The following is a 20939-nucleotide window of genomic DNA, read 5'->3' as shown; positions in this document are numbered from 1 at the left end:
AAGCTCTGGTATTTGTAATGACCTGCATGTGTGCACTCCACTTCCCTGGTGTGGAAACTGTCCTGGCCTCAGGTCTCAGACTCCTGTGCACTCCTAAGGGTTTGTGGTTTAGTGGCTGGGCTCAGATGAGCGGGTTCTTGTTCCGGATCCTGCTGGACCTGCAAAGAGTAAATCATAAAAGCAGCTCCCCTGACTCCTGGGGTGATAGAGAGGGAGCTTATGGAAAGCAGATATCTAAAAACCACACAACTGCAGTGTGGTTCCACTGGAATTACAGTAACTGTGGGATGGTTTTTAGAGGAAGTTTTGTTGTTCCTGCTCTCGGAGATTCACCTACCCAAGAAAAGCTTGGGTCTGATAAACTCCAGGTTTTCCTCTTGGCTGTGTGGAAGGAGAAAGACTTCTCTTATTGCAGGTCAGCTGAGTAGGACTGTAGATTTGTTTTGGAGCACTTCTGAATCTGTTGTTCTCTGCTTGCCTGGCCCTAAACCTGCCTGAATGTAGGGGAGATGCTCAGGTATCACACTAGGAGCTTGTGTGTACCCCAAGCATGTGTCTTCTCTGCAGGATCTAAAGATGGTGATGCGCATTCATGTTCAAAGCAATGAGGAAAGCCAGGCTCCTGGATTGTCACCCTCTGACCTGAAACAACCCTCTGCAGCAGAAAAACCTCAGGCATCAGACAACCACCACCCTCCAGGGAGCAAACAGGTCCAGATGCAAAGGTTGGTGAAATAAAACTCCCTTCTACTTGCAGTGTTCAGGCTGAGAGGTACCATACAGGCTCATCCCTGGCTTCTTTTCTTGTGCTTATTGTGGTTTCTACTTGAAAGATGGTTGAGGAAAGTGTTTGTTCCTGGTTCCACTGCCATCTAATGCTGGTAACCGAATATTGCTGCCAGGTCTTGATCTCAGCTGAAGCAGAACACTAGTCATGTTGCAGGCAATGTTGTGTGATTGAGTGCACAGACTGCTGTGGGTGCTGTGCTGGAAAATAAAAGGCTCTTATGTTGATGGTGCATGCTCTGTTGGCTGCCTTTGTATTTGAACTGTTCAGTGAAGTGTTTGTGTGGGGAGGAGAGAGAAAGAGGAGTTCCTGCTGAGTGAGATCAGGTCACTGTGCATTTCCTGCTAGCTAGAGGAGAGAGTGGGATGGGAGGCTGAACTCACTGGAAGAAATTTCCTCCCTTTCCTAGATGGTGACTGAAATACCCTGTTTTGCTTAGCAAACTGGAGATACTCTGCACCATATGCAGCAGCAGCAAGGGTGGCTAAAAATTCCCTCTGTTTCTATGAATGAGAGGCATAAGCTGTACATTAGAGCTGCAATCCATTTTTTCCCACTAATTTATCTGTGATGTGCCAAGCTCTGCAGGAACAACCAGACCTTGAAGATCTGAGAGCTTCTCATCTCCAAGGTTATTTGGTAGTCTACAAGCAGCTGGCAGCCAGCCCCAGTTAAGGTACTAGGATGTTTGCTTTGCTTCTAGGACAAAGACATCCCAAACTCTGTATTCTCTCTCCTTTGTTTTCTTCCCTCCCAGGGAATGGAGCTTGGCTTCCTGTTGCCAGTGCACTTTTGAGGGATGCTAGGGATTCTCCTTCACAGAGCACATGAAAAGTCACACAGGTCTGAGACCTCTTGTCCTGAAACTATTGGGTTTTATCCAGAATGGGGTAGAAGAGGTTACAGCAATAGAGGACACAGCAGAATCCATCAGACAGCCCAGGCTTTCATCCTGTCTGTGTTCCCACATACCTGCATTTGAGATGATGTAGTTAATATAAAGTTCAGCTTCATCTAGACCGGTCAAACAAACCAGTTCAATCATATCCATACAAAGATCAGGGTTTACAATAAGGAAAGGCTTGGAACTGGTACAATCTTCTGAGCTTATCTGAAGCCTTGGCATTAAAATTCGCTGCAACACCGGATTGTTGCTCCTATCTGACATCCTCAGCACCGGGTGTTCTCCAGACCTGTTTGTAGTGCAAGAACAGAGAGAGCTCTGTGGAGGTGAGCCCCTTACAAAGGGCAGAGGTTCAGAGAACAGCATGAGCCATTCCACACAGGTAACAGAGTGGATCATTCCTACAGTATGATACTTGTATTGCTGTAGTACTTGGGAGTCTAGTCAGGGACCAGGATCCTGCTGCTGTGGATGCTGTACAGGCACAGCAGAAGCTGTTTTGCAGAAGGAAGAACATGTCTTTCTCAGGCTGCAATTCATCAAAGCCTGGCCGTGCTCCAGAACCTGCCTCTGAAAATAGTGCTTCCTTATTTAACTTGCTTATTCCCTCTGTGTGTCCAGGTTATATCTGTCCAGTTCACTGGAGCAAATCAGATTTAATTTCTGTTTTATCAATAGAGGAGGCTTCTGGATTTAATTCTAAATCCAGCCTGATCCTTCCCATTCTTCTCTGTCACTTTTGTTTGTTCACTTAACCTGAAATGTTCCCAGGTCAGAGACCGTGCTTTGCATATCCTTCAAAGCAATTTGCAGGGACACAAGGAGTAACAGCACAGAGAATAGTCTGCCTTTTTTATATGGAGAGGCTTGTGTGGGTGTAGCTGAAGGTGAGGGTTGAAGCTGTGATGGCAGAATGGCCTCTCCTCAGCCATGTAGAGCCTAGAGATGATGCTGTGCCTCCTCTGTGAAACAGAAAATGCAACTATTGGATTTGTTTGGCAAGGACAGAGATCATGGTATGTTTGATGTGCTTTTCTATGCCTGGATCTATCACACTGAGCAGCTGGAGGCTGTTACTTAACACTGCATGAGCTCGGTGATAAGGAGTGCATAAACCAACCTTCTCCAGAAGATGTCAGTGCCAAGAACAACAGCAAACCATAGCAGAGTACAAAAGAGGCCACGCATCCAATGCCAAGAACTGCTGCATTGGGTGGCTGAGACCAGCAGATTCCAGATGAGCTCTTGATGGCCGGTTTGCATTTTGATGGGTTTGTAATGGAGAAATCTGGACTGAAGGCTGGGTTATGATTTTCCTTACTGAAGGTTTGGTGTGCTGGTAGTATGCTGGCTTTGAAAAGCTGCTAAAGCAAAGGCCACTTGTTCTTTCTCAGCACTTAAAAGTTCAGGTGTCTTAAGCAGACTTCTAAATCTCAGCTGGCTCAGGCTAGGCCAAGCAGTAATCCTGCTTGAAACTGGTGGTAACTTCCTCAGGTTAGAAGTTGTTTCAGTCACTTTTGAGAGTCGCTATTACTGTGATTTCATCCCTGCCTCGATCCTTTGTTTCTAAAGGTGCCCCTGAGTAAGGATGTTTTGGAAGAAAACATTCCTTGTGAGACTGTTTGGGGCTTTTCAGGGCTTCATTCAATAGGATTTGTTCTCTGACCTCCAATCCATTTCCATGCAGTGGAATGGTGCTAAGCTGCAGAATCCTCTGCTGCTGAGCCTCTGGGTATATCTATGAGCTGTGCCATTGCTGCAGGCAGAGAGGCATTAATGAAAGATGTGCTGCATTTGGCAAGTATCAAGTACTTGTCCCTCTGAGGCACTCCTGCTATGAAGGAAGCAGGCATAGATATTGATGTGGACAGCAGGAGAATGTGAGGTGGAAGCATCACGGAGGAAGCAGTTCCTGACTGTGGCTGCCTGAAAGGGGTTGCCTGAACTCTCTCAGATAGAGCTGTGTATGAATAATTGATTTTTCAGGTCATTAGATGGATCAAAGCAGTTGAGCAGTGGTGGTAGGAGAAGCAGGAAATCACACTGGAACGTGGCTTCCCTCTGAATGAAACAGTGAAGCATTTTTCCCATTAAATCAAAGCAATATGCAGATGTTTTCAGCTGGTTCTGTTCTCACTGTTTGGGTTTGTACAGGGCACAGATGCTGTGGATGAGTTTTATAAACATCTGCTGTTTGAAGTACACATCCCAGTTGTGAAGCTTTGTGAGGACATTGTAGCTTTGAAACAAACCTCATCAGACAATGGAAACTGTCAGCTCTGTATTGCAGCTTTCCTGGTTATGTGGAAAGGGTTTTTCTCCTTACAGGCCTCAATTCTGCAGTTTTCCTTTAGCATCTTCATTTTAAATGAAGTTGGAACAATAAAGAGGACTTTTGGGTTTGGTATTTTTTCAAAGACATCATTTCTGTATTGGGGTAAGTGTGAGGCATGAGTAAGTATCTATTTGGAACTGGAGCTTATTGCTATGGAGAAGTGTTATTGTATCATATGCGTAATATTAAAGCAGTTCTACAATAAATCGTGTTTATAAAGCATAACTTTGTACTTCTGGCACATTAAATACTCAGTTTCAGGCAGTTATCACAGTAACTAATGCAATCTGCTAGTTCTGCATAAAGTTAAATTAAGACAAACTTCTGCTTATGACAGAGTTGTTTTTTTCCTCTGCCATAATGAAACAGCAGCATTATGAAATGGCTCTTGATATACTGAAGCAGAAGGGTTATGTTTTGTTTCATGCCCTTGTTGCAGCTGGAAAGACATTGTTAACAAAGTGAATGCCCAGGTGGATGAACAACAAGTGCACAGTTACCCCAAGAGCCTTCATTTTGAGCCCAAGCCTAGGCAAGAGATGCAGAAAGGCAGCTCACAGGTACCCGAGCAGAAGAGAGGGGAAGAGCATCACACAGCTGATGAGGAAGGCCAGAAAGAAAGGGCGGATGATGAGGAGCTCGAAATGGGTATGGTTTCCCTAACCCTGTGCTGTCCAGTACTAACTTACTGCTAACCAAGGTGGGTTATGTATGTCTATGAGTGGAAGAGGGAAGCTGCAAATTTCCTTGGGAAGCAAATAAGACATCAGAAATGTATTACAGTAAGCCAGGCAGGCAGGGGAGAGCTAAAATGGGCTTTGAGCAGAGGCATCCAGGCTGAGACTCTGTGCAGAGATGCTCTGCTGTGCTCAAGGGGCCAGGATACAGTGTGAATGCTTTGTAAACAGATTGTTGCAAACAGACTCTACCATCAATTTCTCTTGCACATGTGGAAATAACCTGTAAGATCTGGAAGTCAGCTAGTTACCTTTATAAGAAAGACACTGAAATGTAGATGTGACTAATGCTCCTTCTGTGTGTTGCTAGGCTGAGGGGGAATGACTAAGTGCATGCTTGTTCATGTAGCTAACATTCTGCTGCAGTCCTGAAGGCAGTGAGACAGGGAAGCTGGGAGCTGAGGCTCCTGTGAGGATCTCATTTGAAATGCTGACTTGCATCCTATTAAACATTATAAAGATGACCTCAGCCTGCTTTCTTGACAGTAGAGTTTTAGCTCTGGATTTGGAACCATTGGCTCAGTTCACTCTGTGCAGTGAAGTCCTCCCCTCCAGAACAGTGACACTTAGGTGACTGCTATGGTGTGTACAGATGCCTGTTTGGAGAGGAGGCTCTGTGTCCCTGTGCTTTCCCACAGCTCTGTTTAGTTGCTATTTAATGTTTTCCTGACCTGCTTTTCAACAGGCCCCTTTAGAGGAACAGAACTAATTGGTTCACATCAAAGTGAATTCTACCCTGAAAAGAGAAGGCCTCATGGCAGGTATAAGGGAGAGTGAGTACCAATAGCCCTTGAACTCACGATCCTAATTGGAATGAAGAACTACAGTAATGGCTCAAATGCCCTGGTTGTGCTGCTGTCCCATTGGAACACTGCTGTCACACAGGCTTCTTTGATGCTGTAGGGAGAAGCACACAGTCTGTGGTGGCAGGCATATGAGTACCAGAACTGGACATGTATCATTACGTTATGGGCAGGCTTCACCATGTGCTTATGGCCCAGCCTTAGGGACAAGGAAGCATCTTTGGCAGCTGTAGCAAGTAAATCCCTACTTGGCATAGAGTTATACAGCTGTTCCCAGCAGTGGGAATCCTGACTGGTGACACTGGCCTTTGAGAGAGTAAGTTGGTAACTGTCCCTTTTCCTTGCAGATGCAGGAGTCATTGAGAGGGAGGAGAATTTGCATTCTCAGAAAGAGGCTGTTGTCCAGGAACCAATGGTGAGTAACTCTGTCATCTGGATGCAGCCCTAGCTTAGAATAAGAATCCAGCTATCCCATTTAATTTGATACTTTCTATAACAAACCAAACTCCTTCACTCTGGAGGGATTCAGAGGGATTATGAAGACTCTGTGTGTGTGTGTGTGTGTGTTTTTAGAACCACTAACGTGCTTGAAGAGAGGTGTGACTGAAGTGTCACCAGCCAGCAAAGCTTCTGTCTCCCGGGGGGATATGCTGCCTGGCATTTACAAGAGGCTTTTCTTGTCCAGATGCCAGATGATGCTGCAGATCCTGCCCAGGATCCCAATAACCAAGGTGAGGATGAGTTTGAGGAAGCTGAGCTGGAGAGACCTGACTTTGAAGAGAAGGTGGGAGGTTTGGAAAAGTTCAAGGAGCCCAGCATGAAAGAAGAGTCTAAGGAGAAGCCACCGAAGGTGACTGACATGAGGGCAACCAGCAGGGGCCAGGGAGAGATCCCAGCTAAGAATGGGGGGAGGCAGAGAGCTTAAGGACCCAAAGGAAAACATCGTGTTCCTGAATGGATCCACAATCCTACTTCAAGGGTATGGCTGGCAAGAGAAACCTCTTTCTGAGTGAGAATTAGTGAGTTGCTCAGTACCAGAACTTGTTCTGGCCCTGCCCTCTCTGCTTGTTAAGTCAACCCTCGCATTTGTAGCACGTCTGGAGAGACATTGAATAGCAGATGGCTCACTCCACAGCTATTACCTTAGAGGTCCTGGGTCTCTTCAAGCACTTGAGAGAGCAAACCCAGAGACAATACCATGGCCCTAATCTCAGGGTCTGGTCAATGCAGCCACTGCTGTTCCTGGGGTGAGTGTGCAACAGTGACAACGTGAGAGCTCTGCCTCTTTGCTTGCCTGCTTGCAGAGGGAATCCATTTATTCTGCTAAGTGCTGCTTGCTGTCTGAACCCAGCCTCTGCATCAGGAAGATGTTAGCTTGTTTTGACAAGCAGCTGAGTGGTGCTTGTTTTTAAAAGGAGTGTTTTATCTGTCAGGCTCTAAAATCATGATTAGTAGTGAGGTTTAAAAAGAACAAAAAGACATGCAGGCCAATGAAGTCAAACACGAGGGAGATGCTGGCACCAGCTGAGCAGCACTGCTTGAACATTAGTGAAGATGGGGAAAGAATTAGTGACATAAATACTCGGATTTCAAATAGGTTTGTGCTGTGATCCCTAAAGCTCTACCATAAATAACTTGTATGTTCCCTGCAGTCCTGGGGCTTGTTGCAAGAGCAGCATGTGCAGGGGCACTGGGACCCTCTCTCCACAAAGGAAGGAGCTGGGAAGTTGCTGCCAGGATGTGCATAGAGAGACTGGGTGGAGAAAGCACAGATGGAGTTTGGCTGCCTCATTGTCTCTGCTGTCCCCTGATTCCTGATCTGTTGCCCAGTGTTCCAGACCTGGGGCGCTAATGCAAGACAGCTGTAACCCTGGCAGGGGTGGGAGTGGGCTGGGGCACTGTTAGCAGTGTGTGATTTCCTGTATTTTCCAGGATGCTGGCAGACCTGCCAAGCCCAGGGAAGACCCAATGGATGACTATCAAGAAGATCAGGAGCAAGAAATTGTACGACACCAAGGTTCTTCCTCTTTCCCTCTCTGGTGTGATTGTTGCCTGCGTATGTTGGTAGCCAGGAGCTGAGAAGGACTCAGTTGTTAGGAAACCAGATGTGAGCACTGACTTCAGGTTTGTCTCTGCTCAGTGACAGGGGTCTCCAGAACAAACCTGGACTCATTTACCTCTGCTCCCTTTATTGAACAAAGGTATTTGTGGCAGAAGAAAGAGATGTCCCACTTCTGAGGCAAACCAGCATGGGAGGTGGTGTGCAGGTTAGACCACAGTTGTCAGGTAGCAACTGCTGCCTCTGTTTGACTGAAAACCAGGTGTTGTTGCTGTGTCTCAGAGCTCCAGGACTACTGTAGACAGTGTCAAGCTGACAATCCCTTTAGGAGAAAGACTGGAGGCCACCAAAGTTTGAGAGCATAAGTACTAGAGAAGATCACCCTGGTCCCTTCTGGGCAATAAGGGAGGGAGCTCTGTCCATGCCCCTTCTGTGTCTTGGCTGAGTGGCTTGCTGATGACACCTAAAGGTCCCTGGCAGAGATAGACCTGTTTTACTTCCTGATTCTTCCCTGTTTTCCTTCATTTCCCAAATTGAGCTGTGTAGTAGAACATCTACACTCAGAAGCAGTATAGTGTGCTGCTTACGGTCTCCTTTTCCAGCCCTTGCTGATTTTTCCTTCCTGGCTGTTTGTCTGCACACAGGAGGATCATGGAGGTGAGGTGGATGACAATGATGACCTGGAACTTGTCCAAGACCAGAAGGACCGGGCAAACATACAGGGAGCTGATGGCAAAAAGGATGACTACTACTGAAAGATGCTAAAGGAGAGTGGAATATGCTGGGAGTGAGGGATCAGGAACCCCTCCTGGGAACTGGCTCCTGTATTAAACACTGCCCAGACCAGACAGAGGCAGGAGGTAACAGTCTTCGCAGGCACTGAGCAGGGTGCTTGCAGGTGTGCATCACGCCTGCCTGTGGGGGGCCTTTGCTGCCTCTCCCAACAACAGCATGGACGTGCTCTCAGACTGTAGGGATGGGTTTTATCCTGCTGCTTTTCTTAGAAGCACTTTTTGATTTGTTGTGTTCTTCACCCTCTCGTTTTCCCTCTCCCCTCCCAAGCTGGAGAGTTTTTCTGATGTTTTTTAACCCCCTGGGCAGCAGAGGGGAGCCTGAACTCGTCCCTGGACTGACTCGACTGATTGCTAATACAAAGGAATCTGTCTTCATAACATACTTTGCTCAGTAGTGTTTCTTTAAAACATCCTTTGCTCCCCTCAGAGTAAGGTGGAGAGGAAGTGAGGTTGCTTTTTGTCTGGAGTAATGCGAGGGTGATAACTAACCATGAGCACCAACAGAAATGATCACGTGCCAGCCTGTGTGTCCTTGTGCGTGTGTGCATGTGTGTATATGAATGACTGGATCCTCTTCCTGGTGCAGAGATGCTTCCCAGTGACTTGGAGTAGAACCCTGCAGAGTTCTTCCTTTGGCTTTGAGCTGTCACTGTCCTGCTGGGCTGCTTCAAGTCTTCAAATGGAAGCAGCAGGATGGGAGCAGACATCCATTTCTGTGATGGGTATGCTCCAACCTTACTGCTATTTATGGTGCAGCTGCAGCATCTCAGCAGAGCTGACCCTCCTCAGGCTATCAGCAGAGTGTGTCAGAACATACCCAACCCGCATCTGCCTCTCAGACCTATAACCTCCTCCCTCCTTATCCTACTGACATGCACTCAGCTTTTGGTACCTCCCTGAGTTGCTAGCATCAAGCAAGCACGAGAGGCTTGCTAAGGGTGGAATTTGGTGCACAGGAGGGGGAAAAAATAAGGAAGAGTATTCATGATAGTATAGAGGAATATTTGGAGCCCAACTAATGCAGTTCCATCCTTCTGCTTCAGCTTCTTTCCAGTCAGCTTCTTTCCAGTCTCCCAACATTTGTCAGGGAGCTAAGATAAATTTTGTTCCTTCTGGACAGGTCTGGTTTTTAATCAGGGTATTTCTGGTGTTCTGTTGATTCAGTAGATTGAAATCTGCAGTACTTAGACTCCAAGGCAAATCTTGCCTGACCTCAGATAGAAAGAAGGAAAGGAGGAATGAGTCAGCTGGAGTCCCTGGCATTTAAAGTGGAGGCAGCTAAACAGAGAATGATATCTCAAAGCCTGGACTGACTTAGTCATATGAACAGGGCAGAGCTGTCACATCTCCCACCTTGTGCAAGACCCGTGCATCTGAGCTGCCTCCTCCTCACCACCATGAGCTTGCTCATCAAACACAGCTTGTGGTTGAAATGTTGTGACCTGATAAAGGACCAGGGGAGAGCTCTTTGTTCTCTGTCTGAATTAGTTATGCTTTTTTGAATCCCTTGCTTTGAGCATATTTTGTAAGCGCTTTTAGACACTTGGGAGAACAGCATCTCCCAATAAGCTGGTGTTTATTCACTCAGACAGTATTATCTTTCTCCCACTGGTTCTAATGGAGCTTGAAGTTAACATGTCATAGGGTGTTTTGGTTCTTTGTTTTTACTCTGCTTGTGTTTCCTACCAACACAATGAGCTCTGAGCTGAATAAGTAAAGGTGCCAGAGGCAAAGCAGCAGCCAGAGGCTGTTCCAATGAGTCTAGGAATAGGCCTGTTAGCCAAGTGCCATAGCTCCTCATATAGCCTACTAAGGAGCTCACTGCAAAACTGTAATGGGTTTAAGATAACCAAAGTGACTTGAAATGGTTAATGCTGTGTTAGTGCTTTCTATTGCCAACCTTGCTGTATGATGCAATCCATCTCGGCCTCCACTGTCTGCTATAAATAGCACACTCGGGATCAGCTGGAGTTGCAGTTATCGTTTTGGATGCATCCTGATCAAAAATGCCTCCAGTTCTCAGCTGGGCTGGCAAGATGCTGCTGTTTCACAGCTCAGTGCAGGATCAATGACCAACAGTCTGTGGCATGAGCTTCAAACCTGCCTGCCCAAGCTGCCCCAGTGGGATATGTGGTACACCTCTTGGTCTGCTGAACTTCATTCACTCCTCTTTCGTGCTTATCTTAGCCTTTGAGTGTCAGAATACATAAGTTCAGACCTTACTGGAAGTGAATCAAGGGCTGGAAATAGAACTCCAGTGGGGGTGAGGCTTCGTGCTGACTCAGAGAGGCTGCAGCAGCTAGCTAAATTAGGAGGCAAATGATCTGCTTTTGCATGTCTAGGATGAGTAATCCTCAAAGTTATGACTTGGAGGGAACTGTAGCAACTCGGCCCTGAATGTAAAGCTGCCTGCTAGGAGAATGCTTTAGAACCATATGCTGTGTGCTGCCCTTAGCTGAGAGCTGAGCATCTCTGCTCTAGGGAGTCCTTGCCCTGGATGTATCCAAGACTAAATTTAGCATGGTGTTGCATAAATGGTAAGCTGTGGGTGGTCAGGGCTTCCTTATCTGGCCTATAGCAAGTTGCCCCCATATTAATACTTGGTCATGGTTTCCTCTAACAGGAGATGAAACAAGAGAAAACAAACCCAGTGGAGGAAACCAGAAAAAGCAGAAAACCCTTGGTGTTGGCTCTGCAGCATGGGCTGTTGCTGAGTTTGATATGCTGCCTGGGGGTTCACTGCTTAAAACAAATAATAGTGGTTTTCCTGAGCAGTGAACTGTTGAAGCAATATATGTGAGAAGTCCAGGCTGAATTTTATTGCCGGCTGGGGCACTGGAGAAGGTGTTAGAAAACAGCTGGATTACTAAGAGCAAACAATGAGACAAAGTACTCTCTGAAGCCAGTGCTGGCAGACTGACCAAGCCAAAGCATGTGTTTCTGCTTGTCTCTTGCATAAATAATGGTCTTTTCCTTAGAGACAAGGCCAGAGGACACAGGGTAAGTTAACTTGTAGTGGTGTTACAAAGGTTGTGATGGGTTGCTCTTTATTTTCCTTTGGGTTCCAGCAAGATTCTATAGCTGAGAGTTCTGCACACAGGGCTCACGTGATGTCAAAGTATGAAGTGATTTGGCTACCTCTTCAGCTGGATAATTAGAATTAATAAATAGTACATGCTGTGTCCTCACAAATAAAGGCACAGATGAGGAAAACATATGCCCGTTGATTAGTTAAATGAAAGCTCTGTTTAATGAAGCCTACTTCTCTGTAATCCACTTCCTGGAAGCCTGTTTAGAGTTATTAAGCCTATTCACTTACATGGCATTTTTCAGGGGTTAAAATGCAACATATAATAGGAGTTTAAGGAGATGTTTTTCTCTAAGATGCCTGAAAATAGATGGAGGACAAAATGCCCTGAACCTGTGTGAACTCTCTGCATATCCCCTGGAGTGAGCTGTTCTTCTGAGCTCTGTGCTACTTTAGTGTTAGAGAATATCAATATCCATGGAAAAGACGAATTAGATGTAAGTATCCCTGAGAGGGGTTGGGGTGTTCACTGTTCTGCTCAACAACAAACCTGCTCCAGCCTGTAACCAGAGAACCAGTTATTCTGACCATATGTGCACAGGTATACTAATGTCTTGGAGTCAGAGGCTCAGGATGTGAACCCAGAGGGAACAATGTGATTATTCTGCTTCCTGGTAATCTTGGCAGTCATTCTGGGAAAGAGGAGGCTCTCACAGCTCCTGGTTAACTTGGTTTTGCCTCTTCTGCAACTTCAAATGCAAGTTTGGAATGAAATCCAGAGCCAAGTGATGAGGCACATGCCATCAGGTGCTTCCTTCCCTGCTATGCCAGCCATTTTCCTTTCCTGTTCTAAACGCCAGACCCTGCTGGTGGATCTTTCAAGAGAACTCAGAGCAAATCATAAGCAGCATCGGAAGCTCGTGTCAGATTTTGTCCCTGAGCACTGAAACAATGACAGCTCTGGGTGCACCTTGCTCTTGGTAGAACTGCACTGCTTGGCTTGGCTCCATCCATCTCCTCAACACCCACAAGTTTCTTGGGAAGGGCTGTCACATCTTCACTTTTGCATCCTGGCTGGAACTTCCACAGGTAAGTTTGCCTCAGCCACCAAGAAGTGCCTTCAGCAGCACAGCACCTCCTGTTGTTGGTGATAACCCCGTGTTTTCTGAGGAGAGCAGCCATTACTACAGCTTCAGCATCCTTTTCTATGCTGATCCTGTTTTTTCTTTGATTCCTATTGATGCCTTCTGGTATCAAAAGAGATTTCTAGCAACTTTATACAGGGAAATAGACAACCTCCTCCCCAACACTGTATCTGGTTTAAAAACTACTTGGTATTGTTAAATTATGCTTAAAGATTTCCTTAAGGAAACCATACACTTTTAAAAGGCAGCTCTTTCAGAAGGGAAAAGGTGTCCTGACACGAGACTGTTGAGTCATGTTCATGTTCAATGCATCAGAAAACAAAACTTCAGTAAATTCCTTATTGCTGCCAATTACACTTTGAAGGTGTTATTTTCATATATATAATGAAGTGCAAGGTGTATTATTTGGGTTTGGGTTTTATTATTTAGGCTATGAAATAAAAACCAGGCTTCAGAATCTTCTTTTTGTTATATCAAGGTTACAATGTAAGCCAATAAACACTTTTGAAGAAACTTACATAGTCATCTGCAGGTCTTGTGTTTCCAAACAGGTAACACCGTGAAGAAACACTACACCCATGGTTTCTGGGAGTGGTAAACATGTAATGTGATAATTGTTCAGCTTTACAAGTCAAATATAAATGCGTCTGTTCTGCTATAAAACCTACAACAGGACACTATGTAAAACCTGATCAAAAGATAAACCAGAAAGAAACAACCGGAAAAAGTAGGACTTAAGGCAGCTTTTGCCCATTTAACTGCTCAAAGACTCTTCAAACATTGCTTAGGTATGTATTTTTACTATTATTTCATTAGAGATTTCTTGTTGCCACATTTAGACAAGTCTAGAGTAAATCTTTCAAGGGCTGGGAAAGTGTTATGGTGTAATGCTGGGATGGAGCACTGCTGTGTCTCCTCCAGCCCTCTTCTGTGCTGCAACATGAACGGCTCTAGAGCAGATGGATAGATTGTGGGTTGGTTCTGCTGCAGGGAGAGGAAAATGGCATTTATTAGAAGAAGGGGAGTATCTTTTTCCTTTGGTCTCACAGACTAGTGAAGCTTCCTTGCTGCTAGCAGCAGCCCTCATGGGGGACTCAAGCCTTTTTCCTTGTATTACATCCTTGTAGAGTTTCTGTGAATTCCTGGTCCTAAGGGGTTAACGCAGTCTCGGTCTGTAACCATACCTATTAAAAAAACATCCAGGTACCCCCAGTTCTTTGACCACACTCGGTGACTTTCCCCAACCCTGTCCTGAACCAGATCCCTGCCGGTCGTGAGATGCGGTGGCCCGGGACCCTTCCCGAGCACCGACGTCCGGCATCTGTGCGCATTGCCTGGACCCGGGTTCGCCTCATCCCTTGAGGACGCGGTCCGAGGGGCTGCCCGGCGCAGGGAGGAAGAATGGGGGGAGCTGAACCGACTTCATGCTGGGCCTTGCGGGCAGCGCAGCGCTCGGGACCCCCGAGAACCGCCCCCCGCCCGGAAGGGCCGGAGCCGGTGCGCGTCCTGCGTGCGCTGCCCGGCGCGGCGGGTGCTCCGCAGCCCAGCGAGAGTTAACGGCGGAGCCGCCTCTCCATTGGCGGCCGGCGGAGCGGCTGCGGAGCCCGCGTTTATAACCGGCGCACGGGACGCCGCAGCCCTCCGCCGGCACCGCGGCTCGGCTCCATGCCGCGGCGGCCGGCATGCCCAGCCTGCTGCCGCCTTTCCTCGCCCTGCTCTGCCTCGGGGCGCCGGCGCCCGCCCTGAAGGCACCGCCCGCCGCGGGGCCGAACGGCTCCGGCTCGGAAGAGCCGTGGTGCCCCTACAAGGTGGGGGCCGAGGGATCCGCGGCCGGGCGGCTGTGCTTCCGCACGCCGGCCCGCGGCTTCCAGTGCCAGGCGAGGGCCTGCCGCGCACACCGCTCCCCGAGCGGCGCGCTGGTGGCCAACGTGCTGCGCAACGGCAGCGTGCTGCTGCAGTGGGGGCCGCCGCGCCCCTCCGCCGGCCTCCGCGGCTTTGCGCTCAACTGCTCCTGGGACGGCACCTACACGCGCTTCCCCTGCGACAGCGTGGAGCTGGGCGCCGCCTGCCGCGACTACCTGCTGCCCGAGGCGCACGGCAGCGTGCGCTACCGCCTCTGCCTGCAGCCGCGCTACGCGCCGCCGCGCCCCGCGCCGCCCGCACACTGCGTGGAGTTCCGCGTGGAGCCGGCCGCCATGCGGGACATCGTCGTCGCCATGACGGCCGTGGGGGGCTCCATCTGCGTCATGCTCGTCTTCATCTGCCTCCTGGTGGCCTACATCACCGAGAACCTCATGAGCCCGGCGCTGGCCAGGGCCGCGGCCGCCGCTCCGCGCCGCGCTTAGTGCGCTGCGCTGCCGGGAGTGGAGCGGCTCTGCTCGGAGCTCAGCCAGAGGACGGGGGGCGGAGGGGGGTGTGTGGCTCCAAACTGCGCTCGCAGCCAGGGCTTTCCGTTCCCAAACTTGCAGGATTTGGGGTTTCCTCGTTATTCGGAGCTTTCCTTCCTCGCAGGGTGGCTTTTCAGTTCCTGAACTCGGTGGATTTAACATAAAAGGTCCACAAGTGCCAGGGAAATGCCTAAAAGCAAGCAGCAGATCTCACAGAGGGCCCGCTTGAGAAGACAACAGAACACCCCAGTTTTAAGCCTGAATCTCCTCGCTTGTAGACATGTGTTTGAGTTTTTTCTTGAGGGGGAGCATTGTGTGAAGGCTGTGAGAGAACAGACCGGTTCCCACACATAGCTAAGTGTGTGTGTTTGATCCAAAGCCCACCTAAATCTCGTGACTTAAGTGGGTTTTGTATCGTGCCTTATGCTGCTCACAACTTCTGGGACCTGGACTGGCTGCTGTCCAAAGCAACGGGGGTTTTCTGGTCAGCTCGTGTGACCATCAACATCCTACACCGACTCAGCCTGCTTTTCTCCCACTAGAACTGTCATAGCGGTAGTTTCCACAAAGGGCAATGCTAAAGGGATAAATTTAGCCTAAAAATTCCGTTTTGTTGTGCAAGTATAAGTTGATCCTTAATTATGAAGTACAGTGTAAGTGAGCACCATCACTGCCCTCCGACATCCCACCTTTTAGGAATGCTGTGTGCAGCTGCGCTGAAGTAAAGCGTCTTAAACACACAACTCACTGATGTTGTAGCCCAGCGTTTTGAGCGTAGGAGCACTCCCTGTTACCTGCTCACCCAATGCTGTAGTAAGTAAGGTTTTAGCCATACTCTAGTATTAATTCTATTGTGCCTTAGTGCTGAGAATTTGTCCCCTTTATAGCAGTATCTCTGTTCTTGTAGTCTTCATAGACAACTGTATCTCCTCTGGTGTTCTTGTCTCTGAAACTAGTGGTTGTTGGCTGGTTGTTGTTTGGTTTTTAAAACCCACAGACTTTGGCGGATCATTACTTGAACTTTAATATATACACAAAATAGAGCCGGTTGCTATCTGAGAGGTGTTTATTTAGTGTGCTAGTTTTTACTTAGTGTTATTTGTGTGTAGTTGACTGCTGTAACAGAAAATTACTTTATATCACCAAGCACCTGAAGCTAAAGTAGGGGAACAGCTCTTCTGTAAAGGGGTACTGTTATTAAAATACTTCAGTATTATATGCAGTCTGTTTGTGTAAATGTTCATCCCTGGTGATGATCCTTGTGCTTTTCTTTGTGAAAGTAGTTTTTGAAGTAGAAACTTGCTGGTAGAGGGTAAATATAGAAAGTGTATGGAATCCTTCACAAAATGCAGTATTTGTACTAATAATCCCCTCAATAATGTGAGAGTGGCTGAGAAACGGAAGGTCTGTGTTTCATCAGGCAAAAACACCTTTTACTCATGCATTATTCTTGCTTCGTTTTCTTTCTCACATGCAGCCGACTCTAAATTCAACAGTGTTCTCTCTGTATTAACTCACCAATGTACTTGATCTAAGCAATATCGAGCAATGTGGCAACAGGAGGATAGTGTCATTTGTTGATATTGAAGGACAATGTCATCAAATTGTACCTAGTGGTTTTGTTCAACTAATTTATATACAGAGTAACTCTGGGACAAAGGTTTTGGGTCAGTCTTTCCTGTAGCCAGTTCTTCACAGGGCTATTAGAGCGGCACTGATTTTGTATATCTCTCTCAGCTTCTGTCAACCAAATGTTACTCTTCTGTTCTTCATCTTGTGAATTGCTAGATGTGAAAATGTAATGTATAAACAATGAGCCTTGTACCACCTTGGCGTTCACCTTAATAAATGAAGAGAATAATGGGAAGAAATTAAAACATCACAAATATTTAATGGTTCAAGACCTTGTTTGACTCGAAGTGAGCAAATCTGCCCAAAGACTCGTCATAATGGTATTTATTCCATTGCCTACTGTAAAATTACAACATTGATGGAAAAAATGAGTTTTGTTCTCTGAATACTTGATTTGTTTTTGCAAGAGGTTTAGATGATACTCATTCAGGTTGGAAGAGATCTTTGGAGGTCATCTGGCTCAGCCTCCTGTTGGAAGCAGCATCAGCTTGGGCTAGAGAGGTCCATCTGGTGCAGCTTAAAATACTCCTGTCAACCAGGAGGTCGTAGCGCCTGGTACAAGAAGCTCATGATTTTATGTGTCAAAAAGCAGGGGAAAGAGGCACAACACTTAAGATGATCACTTCAGTCTTTCACATATTGGAAGCCTCATGTGAAATTTTGTATGCAAACTCACTGAGCCAAACCCATTTATTCCATGTCTTTGGTTGGAATGTAATTAATCCCTATTGGATCTTTAGCTCCTAAACCCATCTTTGTGACCAATTCGAGCTACTTCCTTTTGTATGCAGCCAGCAGTGTCCATTGTGGTAACATTGATGTAAGTCTGAGGAAGCTGAGCACCAAATCTAATTTACAGTTCTGTGTGCCACTGTCTTCTATAGACACCTCTGCAGGTAGGATACAGTTGCCTGCTAAAATAGCAGCTAGCAGATACAACAGAGGTGTTATTTGTAGTCATCTCACATCTTCACACATCTGTCTCTATGGATTGCATTGCAACAGCATGCCAGGCAAAGGAGAGACAAGAGCAAAATAGTAGACAAGAATGTAGATCCTGATGGAGGAAATTCTGTCATTCTCTAGAGGATTATTTTTATCATTTTTTCCCTTATAAATGCATTCTAAATGGGATGTGGGAAACACTATCTCATAGTTTCTCATTTATTTTTGGTAGATTAAGGTTTAATTGAGCATAGCTTGGTGTCTGGAAAAGAAAAATCAGAGTATTCCCTATTTCATTTGATGTGACATTAAGCAAAGAATTTGCTGACCCATTGATAGCTGGGTTTTTCCTTCCATCACCAGTATAGACATTTCAGCAATAATGGGGAAAATTCCATGTACACAGACATGCTGTTAATGTAACTCCCACAAGCCATTGTGAGACTGCACAGTGAAAGAAAGCTTTATCCAGTATTTGCAGCAATTCCCCAAACATGCAAAGGACCTATGGAGTTACAATCAAATCCTGTAATCTATCAATCAAATGGCAGTATGCTGATCCCTAACTGCCAAGAAGCTGGCTGTTAATGCTTTGGGGAGAAGTGGAAATAGCTTCTAAGGTGACTACTACATATACAAGTACCTGGGTATTAAAAATCCATCTGGTACACTCTTATATACGTATGGTTCTGTGTTTGCCTAGTAATTTCCAGCACAAATATCGAGCCCTGCTTCTGCAGGAGTACAAATCGAGTGATACACTTGTTAACAAGCCTTTTTTCTCCTTGCTTTGTGCTAAATAGGAGCAGCCAAGTTCAGCCTGACCCCAACTTTGAATCTTCTGGAGGAAACAGTCTGTGCCTCAGGCAGAGCATCTCTCTCCATTCAGTTGTGATAGTGCTCTTTGTGGGACATAAAAGGCAAGGCTGCTCAGCTTGCTTTGGAGGTGCAAGTGAAAGCTGGTGTTTTGCTTCCATGGAGACCTGGAGGCTTGGAAGACATCAAACTGCTGCTCTCCTTTGGCACCGTGTTCCAAAAGAAAGGTTAGGAAGAGTGGGATGAAAGGTAGAAAAGTGGCAGGTAGCAGTTATCTGTGTCACCTTCCTGTTAAATAAAGACTTAGGGATTATAGCAGTGATGCTTGGATGGGGTCTTTTTAGCCTGAGTGAACCTACCCTGACTGGTCTGTTCTGTCATAGTTCTGGTCACTGCATCTCCTGTCTTTACACATTGATCTCATCTAAGGAAAAATTGCCCAAATCCCTCGTTTCGTTTTATTTTCACTCAGAATTGGATTTTGATGCAGAAATTTTCATAGCACATATTTGGCCTTTAAAATTCACGGGCAGTATTTCCAGCCTGCTTTGCTGATACGTATTTGCATTTGATTTACATCTGGTAGCATTTGATGGCACAGTATAGTACAGTATTTATGGGACAGTATAGTACAGTATTTATGGCACAGTACAGTACAGTATTTATACAATGTGCCGAGAAAACCCCTCCAAAAGTGATTTTGGTGGGAGACTTTTCCCCAGTCTATCTCTGAACCTACAGACCCTTTGTAAACGCAGATATACACATTCAGGTAATGAATCCAGGTAACTAACTCAGTTATTCCACAACTACCAGATGGTTCACACGGTACCTTTGCAGAGTCAGAAGAGCCGGCACTGCAGGCAGCGGGGCAGGGTTAGCAGGAATGGCTGAGAGCTGCGGGGAGAGGGTTTCTTGCAGGAAGGCAGAATTCCATGTGGAATGCAGAAGGGAGAAGGATGGACACGGGTGATGTGGAAAAGCAGCGCAGGAGGAGGAGGAATCCCGACCTTTGTCCGTGCGGGAGGAAGGCTTTCCTCATGAGGCGCTGAGGGGGCGCGTTTAGGCGGGAAGGTGTGAGGGGAGCGGTTTGCCCTGGCTTCTGAGGGGAAGGGTCCGTCGGGAATGTCGAGGAAAACAGAGGGAATTCCAGAGGGAAGCGGGACAGGTTCTTCCAAGCGCTGGGAAGGGACAGGCTGAGCGAGGTGCTGAAGGGAAAGCGCCGGGTTGGGTGCCCGAGGACGGGAAGAGGCTCCGCTGGAAGAGGTGAGGGAGAAAGGAAGGATCCGTCGGGAAGCGATGGGTGTTTGTAGGAGGTGTCCATCGGCTGTGGGGAAAGGCTTTCCGTGGACGGTGCGGGAGGGGAAAAGCTTTTGTGCAAAGCGTAAGGGAAGGGAGGAAAGAATCAGCTGGGAAGGGGGAAAAGCAGTAATGGGAGGGCAGAAAAGAGTGTTAGGAAGCACTGAGGAGAAAGCACCCCTTCTTGGGCACAGTCCTGCCTTGTTTGATGGAGTTCAGCTAGGCTAGGAGTAGAGTTGTTTCTTCAATGTCCTGATCTTCTGTATTTGTCTTGCTCCCATGTTTTGTATACACCAAGAGATAAGCTTTCACCTCAGCAGGCTGCTGATGTGCTCTCACTGCTCTAAAGGACCTTTTCTGGAATGAAGGAGGAAACTTCTGCATCCTGCTGAAATCTTGACAGCTCATCTCTCCTGTTTCATCTCTCAAGCACCACAGGGTACCAGAGTGCAGAACTCCATTATTAAGCACAACAGAAGGCATGTCTGCTCTTGCCTCATCTTCCACAGCCCTCAGAACTGAGTTATTTGGGCACAAATATGGAGATGGGATTGATTCTGGGTGTCAGATCCAATTTATTTCTTCTTAGGGGTGATTCAGCTCTCCATCCAAATGCTTCTTAACCGGGATCTGTCCCCCGTGGTCCAGCAAAAGGGACCCACTGCAATAGTCGATTGCCATCTAGTGCCGAGAAAGAAAACTGGCCGAAAGAATAAAGATGGATTGCTTGAATCACATACTTCTGAAAATAAGAGCGTGGCTTACATTGACGGGAATTATACTGGTGTGAAGTATGGAAATAGGGCACATTTGGGAAGAAAACTGGAAGACCCAAGACCTTACATTGTAAATTTGGAGTAATTTCTTTGCAGATGTTGGAAAATTGCCTGTATATTTGAGTGACACAGGGTTGTCTAACAGCTAAATTAGGGGACTTGGAAGTGGGGGCAACTAGAATGTATAACATGAGGTCACAGCAAAATCCTTCATTCCTGTGTCTGTGTTTGGTATGTGCAGATGAAACCTAATAGCATGTGAATATGTATACATGTGCCTGAGACTCGGAACTACAGAAGCACGAAGCAGAAAAGCTGCTGTTGTCTCTGCTGGCATTGTTTAACTGTTGTATTCAATGAGGAAAGAGCCACAGGCTGATACAGCAGCAGTACAGGGCTGTGGTTAGCTGTGAAGACACTACCCCAGACAAGTATGTCACCAAACATGTCCTACATCCCTATGTTCGTGCTTGATTTACATGAGGTGTGTGA

General features: G+C 46.9%; 2 protein-coding genes across 3 annotated transcripts in view; both read left to right on the top strand.

Annotated features, from left to right (window-relative positions):
• LOC101879464 (Golgi integral membrane protein 4-like) overlaps positions 1-13109 on the top strand; it is a 30873-nt gene extending 17764 nt beyond the window's left edge. Inside the window, exons 9-14 of one of the 2 annotated variants that reach the window (XM_013127659.3) lie at positions 568-725; positions 4466-4674; positions 5914-5981; positions 6252-6416; positions 7499-7570; positions 8270-13109. In XM_013127659.3, the coding sequence (XP_012983113.2) occupies positions 568-725; positions 4466-4674; positions 5914-5981; positions 6252-6416; positions 7499-7570; positions 8270-8380 (783 nt within the window). In that variant the 3' untranslated portion in view covers positions 8381-13109. Of the gene's footprint in view, positions 1-567; positions 726-4465; positions 4675-5913; positions 5982-6251; positions 6417-7498; positions 7584-8269 lie in introns of both variants that reach the window. The other variant, XM_031044256.2, reaches the window with a different exon arrangement.
• A 1125-nt stretch (positions 13110-14234) lies between these two features.
• Positions 14235-16982, top strand: FNDC10 (fibronectin type III domain containing 10). Its single transcript, XM_034068184.1, has one exon. The coding sequence runs from the start codon at positions 14275-14277 to the stop codon at positions 14935-14937; it is 663 nt and encodes a 220-aa protein (XP_033924075.1). The 5' UTR covers positions 14235-14274; the 3' UTR covers positions 14938-16982.
• The last annotated feature ends 3957 nt before the right edge of the window (positions 16983-20939 follow it).

This window comes from Melopsittacus undulatus, chromosome 12 (genome assembly GCF_012275295.1).
Source record: "Melopsittacus undulatus isolate bMelUnd1 chromosome 12, bMelUnd1.mat.Z, whole genome shotgun sequence".
Lineage (NCBI taxonomy): Eukaryota > Metazoa > Chordata > Aves > Psittaciformes > Psittaculidae > Melopsittacus > Melopsittacus undulatus.
The sequence above is the reverse complement of the archived record's forward strand: the minus strand, read 5'-3'. Positions and strand labels throughout refer to the sequence as shown.